Source organism: Tursiops truncatus, chromosome 15, assembly GCF_011762595.2.
Source record: "Tursiops truncatus isolate mTurTru1 chromosome 15, mTurTru1.mat.Y, whole genome shotgun sequence".
Classification (NCBI taxonomy): Eukaryota; Metazoa; Chordata; class Mammalia; order Artiodactyla; family Delphinidae; genus Tursiops; species Tursiops truncatus.
This window is the reverse complement of record NC_047048.1, coordinates 50,651,462-50,670,962: the sequence shown is the minus strand read 5'-3', so window position 1 is coordinate 50,670,962 and position 19,501 is coordinate 50,651,462. Positions and strand designations below refer to the sequence as shown.

Here is a 19,501-nt window from a genome sequence, read left to right as displayed (position 1 = left end):
AAAATGTATATGTGTTATTTCTGAAATGGGAAAGAAATGTTACATAGGACAGAAAGGATGATCCGAACACACCACCTACCTCATTAAAAAGCAGCTCTCGTCTCTGTTGTTTTCGGAGGTCCATTTTCTTCACGGCAACTTGCTTCCCCGTGTGTTTCTCAGTGGCGATGCACACAATGCCGGTTGACCCTTCCCCGATTTTGATAAAGTTGTCCAAATATTCTCTGGGGTCTCCTGGGCTGACCACCAGCTGCAGGGCTGCCCGGAACTGTTCGTGGGACACCCTGGAGGGCTGCTGGTCTGAGGAGGAGCCCCAGCTGGGTGGGGGGTAGGTGCTAGATGAGATGCTGAGAGAGCTCAGGTAAGAAGCTGTGGAGATGTACTGCGAACTGGTCTGGAGGGAGGGGTGGTGGTACAGGGTGGCTGTGTGGTACCCAGATGGGTATTGGTGGCTGCTTGAGGAATAGCTTGCTTTGCTTTGACTTTGAGGTAGTTTGGCAGGGCCCCTGGGGTAGGTGTCGGACCCTGACAGTGGAGGGCTGAGGACCACCTGTGCTCGATCATAATCCACCTGGGAAGACAGACACAGATGGAGAAATTCACACGCTACATCTGAATACCATAGCCATCACACAGCTGGTCCAAATGATGAGCACTACTACACAACCCACTCGTGGGTGAGGCTTACCTCGTGGGGTCCCAGGATGCATCGCTTCCACCCTTTATCTGCCCTCCGACCTCTCCATCCTGCCTATTTCTTCCTCCTTCCCTAATAAAATCCCCAGAAGTAGACTCTGAGACCTGGATGCAAGTAGTAGGAGGTGATCCCAGGAGTTATGAAGGGGAAAACGCCAATACAGTAAGTCCCCTACATACGAATGAGTTCCATTCCGAGATCGTGTTCATAAGTCCAATTTGTTTGTAAGTCCAACAAAGTTAGCCTAGGTACTCAACTAACACAATCGGCTATATAGTACTGTACTGTAATAGGTTTATAATACTTTTTACACAAATAATACATAAAAACAAACAAAAAATAAACATTTTTAATCTTACAGTACAGTACCTTGAAATGTACAATAGTACAGTACAACAGCTTGCACACAGGGGCTGATCAAGTGAACAGGCAAGAAGAGTTACTGACTGGAGGAGGGAGAGGAGGTGGGAGATGGTAGAGCTGAAGGATCGTCAGCAATAGGAGATGGAGGGCAAGCTGCAATTTCACTCACGCCTGATGTGGATGACACGGGTTCTGGTTCCTTGCTGGATTCAATTCTACCTACCGTCTTGAAAAAAAAAACGATCCAGTGATGTCTGGGTAGTAGCTCTTTTTTCTCATCTTAGATGATGCGGTAGCACTGGATTGCATTCTGAGCGGCTGCTGCAACTTTGATGTACCATTCTATGTTCGGGTCCTGTGTCTCAAAAACTAACAGTGCCTCCTCAGATTAAGAAAATCCCCTTGCCATTTCCTGCAGCATGAAACTCTTCGGTTCTTCAGTTACTTCTTCCTCTTGTCTCTCTTTGTCCTTTCTCTGGGGCTCCAATTCCATAAGATCTTCATTAGTAAGCCCCTCATGTTGCACAGCAAGAAGTTCAATGAAGTTGTCCTCTTGCAGATCTAGCTCCAGCTTCTCACTGAGGGTCACTAAGTTGCTGAAAACCTCTTTGGACTCCTCATCCACATTCTCAAATCCATGAAAATCGTGAACAAACTGTGGGCAAAGGCTCTTCCAAACCCCATTCATGGTGACGGCTGTAACCTCACGCCAAGCAAAGTTAATGTTTTTTATGGCCTTGTAGATGTTAAAGCCCTTCCAAAATTGTTGCAAGGTTGTTCCTGATTCATCACTCGCCTTAACTGCCTGACAAAAAGTGTGACATACATATTTCTTGAAAATCACAATAACTCCCTGGTCCATGGGTTGGATGAGTGACATAGAATTTGGTGGCAGATGCACTACTTTGATGTTGGGGTGAAAGCCGTCCATGAATGGGGGGCAGCCTGGAGCACTGTTGAGAAGCAAAAGAATGTTGAATGGGACATCTTGCTCCAAGCAAGATTTCTCTACCTCCGGGATAAAGTGGTGGAAAAATCAGTCCTGGAAAATGGCATGTGTAACCCAGGATTTGGGGTTACTCCTCCACACAACAGGAAGGGAGCCCTGGGCTATGTTTTTAAGGGCTCTTGGGTTCTCTGAATGATAAACTAAGACAGGCTTCAGCTTCATATTGCCGAAAGCATTGCCACCAAACAACAGAGTTAGCCAGTCCTTTGCTGCCTTATAGCCTGGCATCAACTTTTCTTTCTTATTGATGTAACTTTGGTCTGGCGTCCTTCTCCAGTACAGTACTGTCTCATCCACATTAAAAATCTGCTAGGGGAAATACGCTCCTTCATCAATAATTTCTCAAAGTTTTTTAGGAAATTCCCAGGCAGCTACCATATCTGCACTTGCTGCCTCGCCACTTGCCTTTACGTTGTGAAGGTTGGCTCTAGCCTTGAACCAATGAAACCAGACATGGCTGGCATTAAAAGATGCGCCCTCTGATTCTTCACTGTGTTTCTTCTTCAAGTCTTCATAAAGGCTTTTGGCTTTCTCTTGAAACAGCACTAAGCTGAGCAGGACTCGACACCGATGTGATCCTGCATCCGCACACTGAGAAGTTTCTCCATCTCCTCCGCCACTTTTCCACACTTCTTCGATATTACTGGCGACATCATCAACACAGCAGACTTCACATGTTCCATGATCTTGTCCTCGTTCTTCAGAATCATGCCAATGGTTAAACAATTCATGTTATAAGAACTAGCGGTGTCTACCATCTTATTTTGCCTCGCTTCACTCTCTCAATTATTTTCACTTTTGTTTCCATCGTCATTGCTTGGTGCTTCTTAGCAGTACCAGCTATATCACTGCTGCTTTTACACTTGCTTCTGGACATCCTGGGCTTGAAATAAAGATACTGTACAGTACAGTACACAAAAGCACAACCACTTGTAGAGGATGTATGCATGTGACAATGTACACCAGACATGTGAACTAACTTACGTGACTGGACATACGGATGCACGTTCAAGTTTGAAAGTTCACAACTTGAAGGTTCATATGTAGGGGACTCACCGAATACATAAAAGGAACAACCTAACTCCCTGTGCAAAGCAGCTTTTTGGACAATAAGATAAACACATACAAATCAGTATAAATGTATAATGTTCGAGAAAATCCAAAATCTGCAGGGCTGTGTGTATGAAAGAGAAATCTGCTCAGCCCTCAAAAGGATTCAAGGCAAGAACATTCTACTCTGATTGTGAAGAGTGGATTGAGGGAACTTAGTGGATAGGATGGGGAGGACACACAGGGCAGGGGTGGGGGAAGCCAGTGAGGGGCTGCCATGACACTAGGTGTAAGTTCCAGCAATCACTCTCTGGAAAAGTCAAGAAGGAGTTCTGGTCACCCCTGGAATGACTGAGGTCAGGGATGGTGAATATACCACATCATACCACCCTTGCCTCCTTGCCCAAAGCAGAAAGTGCTAATAAATGAATACACTCTTTTGTGTAAGATCCTGATGATAACGAGAGTGTTGGATACATAGAAGGTGTTTGAAAAAGATTCGTTGATTGGACCTCCAGCTCCTTCTTAACACGGAGTCCCAGGAAGTCTCTTCCACTCTACCAGGATGTACATGGAATGACATTTACATGCCCACTCCAAGGATCCAGATTTGCTCTAAAATGATGGTTGCTGGCTACATGTGGCTATTTAATTAAAATCAATAGAAATTAAAAGTTAAAATAAAAAATTCCATTCCTCACTCATATTAGTCACATGTTAGGCATTTAAGAGTCACCACATTGGACAAGATATAGAATATTTATAGAACGTATAGAATATTTCCACCATTGCAGAATGTTCTATCGGGTGGCACTGTTCTAGTTGAATTCATTGCTCCCACGTGGTCCATTCATTCATTTGTTTAGTGCACAGATTAATATCTAAGCAACTATTATGTGCTAGGCACCATTTCAGGTGCTGTGGGAAGGTCCAGCAATAATCATAATGGATGGTATTTCTGTTGTCCTGGAGTTGACATTCTAGAGAAGGAGACGGATGATAAACAAGAAAATTAATAAATATACAGTATGTGGTCCAGTAGTAATAGGTGATATGAAGAAAAATAAAGCAGAACAAGGGGATTGAGAATAACAAGGTGCCACCTTGCATGGGATGGCCAAGGAAGGCCTTTCTGAGAGGTGTAACATGAGCAGAAACCTGGCTGAAGTGAGGGAGCAAGCCCTGTGACTGCGGGGGGCAGGGGTAGTCCAGGCAGAGGGCACAGCACACGCAGGATTCTGAGGCACACACAGGCTTGAGGAACAGCCTGGAGGCTCTCCTGGTGCAGAGAGGAGGCAGTTTGGAAAGACAGAGAGAGAAGTGGTGAGGGGGCAGATCATACAGACCATGGCAAGGATGCTGGCTGCTGCTGAGGGAAGTGGGAGCCACTGGAGGTTGATAAGCAGAGGACAGTGACATGAACTTGACTCTCTGGATGCTGGAGAAGAGGCTTTGGTGGCAAGGGTGGAAACAGGGTTGCCAGTTAGCTTACTGCAGTCAACATGGGCAGAGATGAGGGTGGGTGCTGTAGATGGGGTGAGAAATGGGATCCAGAGTAGAGTCTGAAGATGGAGCTGATCCAATTTTCTGATGGATTGAATATGAAGGAGAAGAATCAAAGATGACTCCCAGGATATTATCCTGAGGAGCAAGCCACTTAATAATATGAGGAGCATAGGGGCAGGAACAGGCTTCTCAGCTGTGAATCAGCCTCCAGGATGGCTCCCAGTGATTCCTGCCTCCTGACATGATTGTGTAGTCTCCTCCCCCTTTGTATCAGGTTGATCTGTGAGCAAAAGAATATGGCGGAAGTAATAGTAAGTGTCCTCTGAGGCCAAAAAAAGATATTGTGGCTTCTCTGTCTTCTCTCTTGGATTGCTTGCTCTGGTTTTCTCCAGTTGCCATGTCACGAGGACACCCCAAACCCTATAGAGAGGTCCTCCTGCCAAGAGCCAGCTAGAAACTGAAGCCTGCCACCAACAGCCATGTGCGCCATCTTGGAGGTGATCCTCTGGCCCCAGTCAAGCCTTCAGATGATTGCAGCCCTGCTGACCTCTTGACTGCAACCTCATGACAGACTCAATGTCAGAATCACCTAGTTAAGCTAGCCATGGAAACCCACAGAAACTGTTTGAGGTAATAAATGTTCATTGTTGTTTTAAGCCATTAAGTTTGGGGATGATTTGTTACACAGCAATAGATAACTAAAACATGGGGTGAAACCCAGAGTTCCATCATGGCCACATTAAGTTTGAGAGAGCTATTAAGCATCCAAGCAGAGATGCCACTTAGGTGACTTAGACATGACTCCAGTCCACGGGAAAGTTGACATTAAAGACATGAATCTGAGAGTCATCAGTATTTAGCTGGTGTTAAAAGCCATGGTGTTGAATGTGTAAGAGAAAATCCAAGGACTACAACATCTAGAGACTAAAAAGAGGAGAAGGAACTTGCAAAAAGGAGCAGAGAAGGAGTGGCCTGTGATGTAGGAAAGAAACTAAGGGACTAGGATGTCCTGGAGCCCAGGAAGGAAAGTATTTCAAGAAGGAAGGAATGATGAACCACATCAAATGCCACGGAGAAGTGAAGTTGGATGCGGCATGTTGCTCGTTGCATCTGGCAACATGGTGGTCATCTGGCAGAAGGAAGGTGTCTGAACCTCTGGTCCCTTGCACAGCATGGACAGATGCCTCTTCAACAAGTCAGGGAGCAAGATCTGCACACAGCAGCCTCCTGAAAATTGCCATGGTACCATTCTCAGTTATGCACTGTCCATTGGCTCCCAGATCACACTGCTGGCCTCCTGTACTGCTGCACTCAGACAGTCTAGCATCAGCCAGCAGGGGCCCGGGTCCTGCTAAGCCAGGGCCCTGGCCTGATTGCAGAGCAGAGAGAACATATTTGAAGGACATATTGAGGGCTGAATATTGATTCTAATGACTTGAGTAAAATCATTTAGCCTCTCTCAACCTCAGTTTCGTCATCTGTACAATGAGGGTCATCACACCTCCCTCATGGGGTTTTTATGAGGCTTACCTGGGGGAATCCTAGAGCAGCCTGGTGTTTAAGAAAAGACTTTGGACTCGAAAACTTCTTCTGCCATTTACAAGTTGTATGACATTGGGCAAGTTATTTCAACTCCTGTGCTTCAGTTTTCTCACTGGTAAAATGAGAGCAATAATAATAATACCTACCAAATGATAATAATACCTATCTCCTTAGGTCACTGTGAACTCTAAAGAATTGAATACAAATCAAAGGGTTTGAACAGTGACTGTTCCATACAGTCTGCTAATTCATTCTGGGTAGTGTTATTATTATATAAAGTGCTTAGCACAGTAGCAGGAATATAAAAGAAAATAATAAATAGTAACTACAGTGGTAATAAGACTAGTGAGCATTTACTGAATATGTACAATGTACTGGTAGCATATATACTCCCATACATTAACCTTCTAAAACAATCAAAGTGTCCCTAATTATAATATATACAGCACTGTATTATAATTAAAATGCTATATTTGACATCCAGCTGATTTTTGTCTAAGGCCCTGGATTTGTGCCATACACAAGGAAAACTGGCACGTGTATGTGCTGGGTTGGTGGGGAGACGAATGTCAGTGTAAATTAAATAATTCAATTCTTCCTTTAAATTAAGCCAGATTAGCCAAGCCCAGTCTAGTCACAAGGCCAGTGTGTGAGGGCAAGCGGGGTCTGTGACTTTTACTTTTGAAAGTGTGTCCTGGGAGCCGCCACATGCCATCATCTCCTGGTGTCCTCCTGGGAGGATCTCCTCCTATAGTTTAAGTGAAACTGAATTCATTCCCCACAAGCATGTATAACTGGTCTCTGAAGAAATGTCAGAAATAAAAGGCTGTTTCCTGTAGGAATCACATCCGGACACTGCTCTTCCTTATCAGAGTCTACTCTTCACGGCTGGCATGATGCATCAAGAAAAGGATGCTGGGGCTTCCCTGCTGGCGCAGTGGTTGAGAGTCTGCCTGCCGATGCAGGGGACGCGGGTTCGTGCTCTGGTCTGGGAAGATCCCACATGCCGCGGAGGGGCTGGGTCCGTGAGCCATGGCCGCTGAGCCTGCGCGTCCGGAGCCTGTGCTCCGCAATGGGAGAGGCCACAACAGTGAGAGGCCCGCGTACCGCCAAAAAAAAAATAAAAAAAGAAAAGGATGCTTGTACCCGGCCTTACATTTAGGTCTTTAATCCATTTGGAGTTTATTTTTGTGTATGGTGTTAGAGAATGTTCTAATTTCACTCTTTTACATGTAGCTGTCCAGTTTTCCCAGCACCACTTACTGAAGAGACTGTCTTTTCTCCATTGTCTATTCTTTTGCCTCCTTTGTCTTGCAAATCAACCATACTCCAATATAAAATAAAATAAAAATTAAATTAAAATATAATTAATTTAAAAAAAAAAAAAGAAAAAGAAAGCAAAGGACGCTTGTCTGCACAAATGGGACAATTTCCAGTCAGACAGAATGCAGAGATGTTCAGTGCTAGCTAAACGTCTTTGAAACTAGGTCTTGGAGATAAAACGGTGCCATTGTCTTTCATGGCTGCTGGGAAGAGGTGCAGACTCTTAAAAAAGCAATGGGTGAGGAGCAAACACTATCACAGGAGACAGTTTTTGGAACCAGACTCAAGGGATACCAGTCAAAGGACAATGGACTTTTGGCTCCAGTGAGAGAATGCATGGTCCTCCTTCCAGACTCCATCCCCTCAAAGAGATGATGGTGGACAAACAGCTGGCTTTGGGAAGGAGAAATTCATAGGTGACTTTGTTCTGGCCACCATCTTGCAGAACCATGGCTCTCAGTTGGGTTTTGATGACCCAAGGGTTCCATGATGGTGACTATCGCTGGCCCACACGTTGGTGGCTGGCCTCATGATTTTTCACTCTAAGAGTCAAGCAGAAGGCAGTTAATCCCACTGTATTGATAAAGCTGAGGCTCTGGGAGGTGAAACTGTTCCCAAGCAATCCAAGGCCAACTGCCCCAAACCTCCAAGAAGATTACACAACCCGATTCTTCGGCTCCGGTCAGGCCTTCACCTCCAGTGGGAGGGTATCCATATCCCAGCTGCCTGACACACTGGCACCACAGGCCTGCTTTCTTGCCTGCCTTGGCATTTCTTCCACTAGTTGTCACCTCCCTGGCCTACATAATCAAGGGTGGACATTCTCTCTGATAAAAAGTAGGGGTGTTTTACTGGGAGCAAAGTCGGGGCCCCTTCCATTAACCAACTGCTCTGTTAGAAGCTTGCCTCACAGGAGTAACTCACACTGATGTTAATAATGATACTTGACATTTGCTGAGTGCTTCCCACGTGCCAGGAACTGTTCCAAGCATTTCATGTACATGGCTACATTTAAATCCCAAGTTACACAGTGAGATAAAGTCCTGTAATTGTTCCATTTTACAGAAAAGGAAACTGAGTCACCGCGGGTTTAAGTAGTCATGCAAAGGTCTCAAAGCTCCTCAGAAGTCGAGCTGGGGTTCAAATCCAGACAGTGTCACTTTAGAACATGGGTCCATGATATCTTCTCAGAGCTATCTTTCAATGATGAAAATGTAGACAGGGTCAGGACAGAGGTGGGCACAGTGTAGAGTGACTGCTACGGAGCTAAAGCCTGATTAGGGTGTTTCACTGGGGCCCCAGATGTCTGAGCAGCCTGAGGCCAAATGCAAGAACTGGGCCAGAAAATGATGGATGATAATGCCTGGGGGAGGGGGGTGAAAAGAAAAATTAAGTGTGTGTGTGTGTGTGTGTGGGCTTGGCTTGGCTTATAGAAATCAGCTCAAAATACACAAAAAAAAGGAATAATCATCACAGCAAAATGAGTTGCTCATATATACATAATTCACTGCTTTCATTTTTACTTTGGCCAGAGCAGAATTTTGTGTTCAGCTGCAATGTCCAAACTTTCTTCTGTGTGTTTGTACAAGAAAGAAAGCCCAAGCTTTCTTCTATAACAGGGACTCCTGGCCCTTTTCCATGGCTCTTAAACTCTTATAATTATTTAATTGTTCTACTCTAAATCATCTTTCCCATGATATCTTATAATTATAAATGGGTAAAACAAAAATGATGAATTTGTCCATACATACTGTTTTGTACATATATACATGTTTGTGTCTGTAAGAGAGACTTGCAGAAGAGTGAAGCTTGAACTGGGCTACCTTTTCTACAACCTGATTTACAAATATATTCTAGAACAAAAGGAGTACATTTGGAGTCCACGTGGGCAGGACTGTAGCATCTCAAGAGGGATGTAGGATTTTATAATCTAGTGAAACCACAATGTGGTGAAATTGGACCAGGGAAAGGTATAGATATTTAGTAAGCGAGTCCAATGTGCCTCCCACCATCCGTGCCCCAAACCATTTCCAAAAGATCTATGCATATAGTTTACCTTCTAAGACCTTATTGTAAGGGCATAGGGAGCAGGGGTGGAAAGCCACAAGGCAGGCGAGAAAACAATAAAGAGACACCAGAAAGCCTTCCCCCACTCCTCTAAAGAGAACAGTCCTGTGATTTTGTGGAAAAGTATCAATAGTTTCATACAAGTGAGACCATGGCCTGCATACTTTTAAGGGTGATCTCCATATGGCAAGATGTAATAAGAGTAGAACAGATTTATTTGTAAATTATTACCCAGGCTGATAACACCAGACTGCCAAACTGCTTAGTTGATGTCACAGGACCACTAACTGTCATTGGAAATCAAATACATTCTCAGGAGGAATTCTCGCTACAGGAATCTTTAAAAATACTGAAAAGACATAGAAACAGTCTTAGTTTCCTTCCTCTAAAATGGTTAATAACATATATTCATTTTTTAGTTTCCCAATGCCTTTTAGAATTCAATATAAATTAAATCTTAAAGAAATGGGCTTTTTCATGTCTCTATTCAAACCCAATAAAAAAATAAGAAGGACCAAAAAAAAAAAAAAGCAGTATTATATGGGAATAAATAATCCTCAGTTAACAACTCAGCCAGATTCCCCTTCCACAATGAGCACATCTCCAAGGATAGGACCAGTCACAGGCTTGTGATGTATCAAAATTATAAATAATTATAGCAATGAATTCATTTAATCAATCAATTTCACCAGTGGTGTGCTGGGGTGGACAGGGCATAAAACTCCACACAGCTATCAATTACTCTGATTAAAGCTGGCTGTCAGCCAGAATTCCCCTGATCCATGTTAGTTAAATGCACATTAATCTGAATTTGGCAGTGTAATCAAGGACCTAACTGAACTGTGAAATTGAATTCTGCAGTAGAACATCATTTGACCATTTTATGCCAAGGCTAGAAAAAAAGGCTTGGTGGGGGGAGGGAGAGAGAAAGAAAAGAAGGAAAAAAACCCTGCAGCAGCATCTATTTGTCACCGTGGCCTTCCATGCTGGTGACAGGGAGGCTGCGGCTGGATTGTGCTGGATGTGTGTGTGTGCACGGGCAGGAGTGTGGTAAGTCTGCGTCCACAGAATGGGGACTGCAGAGGTTTCCATGAAGGATGGTGTCTCTCTATCCACTCCTTGCAGTTATAGGGGATGGGAAGGCAGCTGGTTCCAGTGCCTGAGTGTGATGCTCCAATACACCTTTCAAAACACAATGAAGCAGACACTGCTCATCCCCAAAGTGAAAAAAAGCCAGACTGCAGGCTGCTTGCTCTCCACAAATCAAATGCAGGATAAAAGTGAATCATAAGGCTCTGAGCAAGAAAAGGACATCTTAAATTGTCCTTAGTTGACCCAGAGGGAAAGGTAACAGGACCAGGCTTGGCTTGGGGAAAGAAAAATGTCTGCTTGTAAGGATTCGGGAGAGAATCAGTACCTAGCTTTCTCTGTAGGGACATTTTAGAGATTGATAAGTAGGGGAAGGGGATTCATTAAACCCTGTGACCTGCATCCCTCCTGTTATGCTCTGCAATCCCACAGCAGGGACGCCACTGATGGCGGCCAGTCCCCACCTGCCTGGCCTGTGGCGGATGGGCTCCTGTGTCTCCATCCATGACTTTCCAGCCTCCACTTCTTCCGCTGAAGTGACTGCTGACACAAGAGCTCCAATTACAGGATGGTAGGGAGTTGTTCCACCTCCAATGGCATCTTAATAAACAATAGCTACTGTCCCCGCTTGAGGCAAAACCATGCTCATTTTCCTCCGAATTACTTATGTTCATTTACAAAATGGAGTGGCCCTGTTTCAGAGCCTATTATATTGGCCGGATGACAAAGAGACACAGCACACACTTTGAGCTGGCACTCAATTTCAGTGAATGAGGCACACATATCTCAGCAGGCAGCAGCAGTCAAGAGCAGGGCCCAGTAGAACCTCAGGGATCAAGGTGTCTCCTTAAGGTGCTGGTGCAAGGAACTTGGGAAGGAGGTTCAGTTCTGGATGATCAGACACTTGCTGGGTTTCCAAACTGCATGTAGCAGAAAGCCATTCACCATATTTAGCATTTTTGCAGGAAAATCTCCCACACCGTGAGGCTGGATTCCTATTTAGGCATGTAGGAATTTACACCTTATGACACGAAGTTTGAAGAGTCGTGTACTTCCCTGCCTTACATAACGGATGGCAAATGCACACGGAGAGCTCTGACAAGTGGCTCATGACCCCTACAAAGAGGCAAACCCTAGTTATTTGAAGAAATGAATCAATCTCCCATCAGCGGGCTCAAGGGGACAGGGTATTTCGGGCTCTTCCTCCACCTCCGAATCAGTATATCCAATTAACCCCCCACCATTGCTACTCCAAACTAAGGATGCATCCTCTGTTCAAGAGCAGATTACTCTGCACCGAGCTGATCTCCCTGTGCTATGCGGCTGCTTCCCACTAGCTATCTATTTTACGTTTGGTAGTATATATATGTCCATGCCGCTTTGTGACCACCTAGAGAGGTGGGACAGGGAGTGGGGGAGGGAGGGAAACGCAAGAGGGAAGAGATATGGGAACATATGTATATGTATAACTGATTCCCTTTGTTATAAAGCAGAAACTAACACACCATTGTAAAGCAATTACACTCCAATAAAGATGTTAAAAAAAAAAAAAGGTAATATGGAATGGAGTGAAACAGGTGGGGGTATAGAAAAAACATGACAGCCATCAGTTGGTAAACATTAAAGCTGGATGAGTTCATGGGTATACAAGGAACACTCACAGTATTTTGTATACTTTTGTATATGTTTAAAATTTGTGATAATTGTTTAAAAACAAGACGACACTGTAGAAAACGGTTTGGCAGTTTCTCAAAGGTTAAACGTAGAGCTACCGTATGATCCAACAACTCTGCTACTACCTACACTGCACATCTAAAAGAACTGAAAGCAGGGATTTGAGCAAATATTTGTACACCAATGATCACAGCAGCATGATTCACAATACCTACAAGGTGGAAACAACCCAAGTGTCAATCAACCGATGAATAACAAAATATGGTCTATACACACAGTGGGATTCATTAAGCCAAAAAAGGAATGGCATTTTGTTGCATGCTATAACATGGATGAACCTTGAAAACACTAGGTTTAGTGAAATAAGCCAGACATAGAAGGATAAATATTGTAGATTCCACTTACACGAGGTACCTAGAATAGGCAAATTCATAGAGACACAAAACAGAATAGAGGTTACTAAGGGCTGATGGGAGGGAAAATGGGGTTGTTACTGTTTGATGGTTACAGAGTTTTTGTTGAGGATGATGAAAAAGTTTTGGTTATTGACAGTGATGATGGTTACACAACAATGTGACTGTATTTAATGCCACTGAACTGCATATTTATAAATGGTTAAAATAAATATGATTTATGTATATTTTACCACAATAAAAAAAAAAAGAGCAGATTACTCTGACCCGTGATCTGTCACCGCCTGCAGGGACATGGTGGGGGGAAGGGGGCTGCACCTCTAGGGATTAGTTCACTGCTGTAGAATATGGTTCAAATGTGTCAGGGCCTCTAAGAGCACTGGGACAGACAATGCCAGGTTAGATTCATTTCGTTTTTAATTTGGTAATGGGAAAACCCACTTATAATGACCAAAATACAATTTACTTTGAAACACAAGAATGTTCATGGGAAGAGGAGCTCATTCATAGGAAAATGATGCCTCAAGTCTCCATGAGAAGGGACAGATGTTAGAGATGTTGCTCTGAATCACCTCTTTGATGTTTTATGAGCCTTAATGAACATCTTGCAGGAGCCCATGTGTAAAGGAAGAAAAATCTATAGGCGATACTATCCATTGTTATATTAAGCACTTTTCTCTCTACCCCTACCCCCCTCTCAGATTTTGGACGCAGCCCATCAGATTTCAACAGCCTCATCATTTCACTGCCCATCAGGCCCTGAAGTGTCTCTGAAAAGTGTTCTGCTGGGATCCTTAGTAGATTAGGAGCTACAGTTTTGTTCCTGGAGCCTTGGTTGAATCTGGGTGTGACAAGTACCACAAAGAATGGTGAGACATTAAACTATTGATTCAGGAAGGCTGAGCACACTGGTTCAATTGCTTTTTCCTTCTAGGGAAAACAAAGTGAAGCTGAGCGGTGAAAAAATCATTGCACTGGTGACTCCAGAAGGAAAGTCTAGGGAACCATGCCACTGTTTTTCTTGCACCCTCTCTCTTCACTCAGAACCCCTTAATATGCTAGCAATTTGGGATGACCTGGGCCCAGCTTTGGTCACTTTGCTGCTCTGTGCAGTGGAGATGAAGAGGGTAAGGTAGAGGGATTGGTTGGCAGGAACCATCACAACTATGCATATATAGAGATGATGGCTCTTCCCTTAATGCTGCTAAATTTCTGTTCTCTCTTAGCAGCTGTCTTTCATAAGAAGTCTGAGAAGGTCATTTCCATTCTGGAGAGTAGAGAAACCACTGGGGTGGCAGGATTGGGGTCCTCAGGCCAGTTCAGTCACTAAGGCTCTGCATGACCTTGAGGAAGTCACACGGCTACTCTGGCCTTCCGTGACCCATATCTCTAAAGAGACGACAGTAGTAATTATGAGCGGCCGTGAGGGCAGAGTCAGATAGAACCTGTCCCCATATTTTGAAAATATGTAAAAGATTATACCGACAGGATGCTCCTGTGACTGGCGAGAGCAGATATGGTGACATGTTTTCCAACCAGAAATATTCCTGAGACTAAGGGCTGACACTGAGGGCTTGCCATGTGCTAACTCCTTTACATTTATTAACCTTTTTTTTATCCTCAGGACAAGTTCGAAGTAGGTATTGAGACACACTATTTACAGATGAATGAACTGAGGCACAGACAAGATCACACAGATAGAAAGTGCTGGAATCTTGGGGATCTGCTTCTAGAACTTGTGCTCTTCAATGCCTTCTGTGAGAAGGTGAGAAAATCTGGTCTGTCTTTTATAAAATCAAATGAGACCATCACTCAAGGTACAGTGAGTGCATAGGAGAGACTCAGGGATCACTACTCTTAATGCTTCCTTTGCAGCCCATGGTCCCAGCTTTACCCACAAATCACAGTCCGCTGATGCTAAGGAGCTTCTTAGAGGATTCCAGCCTACAAAGAACAGAAAATGAAGTGCATTCCCATGCACCTCAAATCCACCTGTGAATCAGTACCCATTCTTTGTCAGCAAGGTGAGGGCTGCCTGCAGTGTGTGCATCTGGGCCCCAAGGCCTCATATCCATCTCTCTGCTCCTTGGTTTTCTTGGTAGAAATGGGAATGTTCTGGAATAGGTAGGCTTTAGAGTGAGACGGACCTAATTTTGGATCCTGGCTCAGCTGTTTGTCTTCATATCCTCGGGACGTCCGGAAAGATATAGTCTCTTTGAGTCTCAGCTTCTTCACTGTAAAAGGGAGATGATCTTGAATTCTTCCAGAGTTGTTGCGAGGACAAAATTGGGTCATGCTTGTAAAATGCCTAGCACAGTGCCTGGCACACAGTAACCTCCAGAGTCACATCACAGCTGTCATCCATCTACACACTATACACACAGACTGATGTATACAGAGGATGCATATTAATAATTAGGCTACTGTAATTATCAACTTATTTAACCTCACTCAACATCATAAGGCAGGGACAGTCTTTATTCCCATTTCATAAAGAAGTAAGGGCACAGTTAAGCAGTTTATTCACCCAACTGTAAGTGGCAATATCAAGAATCAAACCCAGGGAGTTTATCTGCAGAACCTATAGCCTTGACTGCCAGAAAGCATTTGGGAAATGACAGCTAGAGAACAGTGCTTCTCAGCTGGAGTTGCTTCTGCTCCCCCTGCCCCATATGACATTGGGCGGTGTCTAGAGATATTCTGTTTGTTACAAGTGAGGGAGGGGTGCTACTGGCATTTGGTGAGTAGAGGTCAGGGATGCTGTTAAATATCCTACAGTGCATGGGATGCCCCACAACAATTACCAGGCCCAAAATGTCAATAGTGTCAAGGTTGAGAAATCCAGCTCTAGAATGGAACAGGATGACACAAACCAAGGGGACTTTATTGCTGCAGGTGTTAGAAGGGGCTTGTAAGGAGCCAGGTTAAGGCGTGGCACCGCAGAAGCTATTCCTGTGCCATTGGGGATGTAGCCAATGTCCGGCTGAAGGGGTTGAGCCCAGAAAGCTGGGTCCCAGCTCTGCTCTGAGCAGACTGACTGGGCTGTTTCCTGAGCCTCTCAAAGCTCCGGTGTCCTCATCTGTTCAAAGGGGGCAAGAATTTACAGGACTGTGAGGCTCAACAAGGCAACACACGGATCCGGCAACCAGCCAGTGTTTAGTGAACTGGCAGATCTGGGATGACGCTGGGGGCTTCTTGGCAGCTGGAGCCAGAGCAAGGGATGGATGTGCCGGGCCAGCACCAGACACCCAAGCCAACAGCCGCCTCATCCCTGGAAAGCGTTGGCATGAGCAAAAGCAAATGCACTGGAACAGGGTCTCCAGCCAGCTTCCCTCCCTATAAGGCAGCCTTGTCTGCAGAGGAGAGTGGAAGCAGTCTCTCTCCATATCCGTTTTGGTAGTTCTGTGATCTGAATGGTGCTATATGGATATGGCTTGGGCTTTATCTTTCCCCCAAGGTTTCATCTGCTCAGCCCCAGCAAAAAAACATTTAAAAGTAGAGATGGATGCCAATATCTACAGATTTCATAACATCCTTTATTCCTGTCACACTAATGGGAAAGGTAGGTAGATAACATTGGAGGAGTTTTTTACTGTGGCTTAACATTTGTGAATTTTTTTTTTAATTTAAGCCAAAATGTAAAGCTGGTGTCACACACACACACACACACACACACACACACACACACACACACCTCCTCATTTTTGCTCTATCTGGAAACTTACTCAAGTTTCATGCTTTCTCTTATTATTGGAGATGTGAACATTACCCACCAGTTTGTAGAATTTTCCATGAGCCAAAGCCAAATTATCTGAGTCATGATTGCTATTTCTTCTCTCAGCAGGAAATCCATATGTGATTGGTAGATTTTTAAGAGTCTAGTTCTAAGGACACAGGCACCTAAGTCTTTTTAGAGAGATGTTATATTTTTAATCAAGTAAATGTTTTAATTACTAACAGGCCTCCTACCTCCTACTCTCCCACAAGACCTGCTCAGGAATTTCTCACGGGTCTCCTATGAAACATGGAGCAGCAGCTTACTCCTTTGGAGTTCTGATTATAAGGACTGAAAAACACTTGGTAGGAACTGTCATATATATATATATTTTCTGAGCCACAATAGTAGCCAAATAGCCAAATATAAAGCAGATCTGCTTTGCCTTATAGTTGGAAGTCTGCAAGAAGAGGGAATCAGTGAAGAATTAAGCAATCTATCCCCTCCCTCCCTCATTCCTCCCATCCTCTTCCTATTCCTCCACTTAACCTAAAGTTTTGGTGGCCACTGGGACCTCTCATGGGTTTTATTGGCAAATGCAGTTGAACCCCTAAAACTACATATGCCAATATAATGGGAAAAATACTGAACTGGGAGAAACTGCAGACCTAGATTCTTGTTCTTCTTTTGCAACCAACCAACTGTGAAACCTTAAGTGTGACATATGACTTTCTGGACCTCACTTTCCCCTTCTGTGAAATGAGTAGGCAAGGGATGCTGGTGGTTATATTAAATCTCAAATGCCTCTAGGGATTAGGCTAATGGGAAAAATTAATGAAGTGGGCTGGGCAGAGCCTGTCCCTTGTAATGGGGCAGCTTTTACCTCTAGCCAATTCTATTTCCAATGCTATGTGAAAATGTGGGCCCAGGGATAACAGGTTGTCCCGTTTTTCATAAGAGAAATCTGAGACCCAAAAGCTGAGAATTCTAAGTGAAATATCTTGATTTTTCGGATGTTGAAAATGACTATTGGGTGACTAAACATGTCAATGGGCCAAATACAGCTCCATGACTGAAAGGTTAAAGCCTCTGGACACAATTTTCTCGACGACCATGACCTAAAACAGCTCCCAACAATAAGCATTCAAATATGCCATACACACAAAAGCATATTGACCCTGAATAGCCAAAGCAATCCTGAGAAAAAAAGAACAAAACTGGAGACATCTCATTTCCTGATTGCAAACTATATTACAAAGTTATAGTAATCAAAACAGTATAGTTTTGGCACAAAAACACACTTAGATCAGTGGAACAGAATAGAGAGCCCAGAAATAAACCACACATATATGGTCAATTAATTTTTGACAGAGGAGACAAGAATATACAATGGGGAAAGGATAGTCTCTTCAATAAATAGTTCTGGGAAAACTGAATAGCCATGTGTAAAAGAATGAAACTGGACCCCTATCTTAAACCATACACAAAAATCAACTCAAATGGATTAAAGACTTGAATATAAGACCTGAAACCATAAAGTTCCTAGAAGAAAACATAGGAGTAAGCTGTTTGACATTGCTCTTGGCAATGGTCTGTTTTTTAGACTTGGCATTAAAAGCAAAGGTAAAAAAAGCAAAAATAAACAAATAGGATTAAATTAAACTAAAAAAACTTCTGCTCAGCAAAGAAAACCACCAACAAAATGAAAAGGCAACTTACAGAACAGGAGAAAATACTTGCAAATCACATATTTGACAAGGAGTTAATATCCAAAGTATACTGGGAAATAATAGTGAGGAATTCAGTAGTAAAAAAAATGTCATATTATCTAATTTAAAAATGAGCAAAGGACCTGAATAGACATTTTTCTGAAGAAAACATACAAATGGCCAACAGGTAGATAAAAAGGTACTCAACATCACTAATCATCAGGAAAATGCAAACCAAAACCACAGTGAGATACCACCTCACACCTGTTAGGATAGCTATTATTAAATAGGTAAGAGATAACAAATTCTGGCAAAGATGTGGAGAAAAGAGAACCCTTGTACACTGTTGATGGGAATGTACACTGGTACAGCCACAATGGAAAACAGTAAGGAAGTTTCTCAAGAAGTTAAAAATAGAATTACTACATGATCTGGCAATCTCAATTCTGGGTATATATCCAAAGGAAACAAAATCATTATCTGAAAGAGATATCTGTACTCCCATGCCCATTGCAGCATTATTAGCATAGATATGGTATGGAAACAGCCTATGTGTCCATCAATGAATGAATGGATAAGAAAATGTGAATCAAAGAAAAAAAATATATATATATATACACAAAGGAATATTACTCAGCCTTAAAAGAGAATGAAATCCTGTCATTTGCAATAACATGGAAGAAGCTGAAGGGCTTCATGCTAAGTGAAATAAGCTAGATAGAGAATGACAAATACTATAAATGGCATCATTTGTATGTGGAATCTTAAAAAAACAAAGGAAGAAGTCAAACTCATAGAAACAGAGTAGAAAAGTGGTTGCCAGGGTCTAGGAGATGGGGAAAAGGAAGAAGTTGGTTAAAGGTTACAAACTTTCAGCTATAAGGTCTGAGGATCGAATGTATAACATGGTGACTATAGTTGATAACACTATATTGTAGAAATCTGCTGAGCAAGTAGAACCTAAATGTTCTCACACATAAACAAAAAAGGTAAACATGTGAGGTGATGAATGTCTTAACTCAGCGAGGGAAATCCTTTCACAATGTATATCAGTTCATCATCTTGTACACTTTAAATATCTTATAATTTTGTCAATTATACCTCAGTTAAGCTGAAAAAAATCACATTCTTTATTCCTAAAGTAACCACTGATATTCAAAAATCAGAGAATATAACTAGATTCAGCTACAGAATGTATTAATTTGCTTAGCTCACTCTAGAACTATTAAGAGGTTCCTTTGGTTGAGTGATGTGCACAGTAAATTGAACAAATGATCTCATGCATCATGACACATGCATATGGCTTCTTATAACTTTGTCTTTTGGTTAGTTAGACAGACTTAT

The 19,501-nt window shown here is 43.1% G+C and overlaps 1 protein-coding gene across 1 annotated transcript in view; it reads right to left on the bottom strand.

Moving 5' to 3' along the window:
* Positions 1-19,501, bottom strand: part of PAK5 (p21 (RAC1) activated kinase 5) — a 96,583-nt gene that overhangs the window by 23,089 nt on the left and 53,993 nt on the right. The window contains exon 3 of the mRNA XM_019941496.2: positions 80-571. Coding sequence (XP_019797055.1) covers positions 80-571 — 492 coding nt within the window. The remainder of the gene's footprint in view (positions 1-79; positions 572-19,501) is intronic.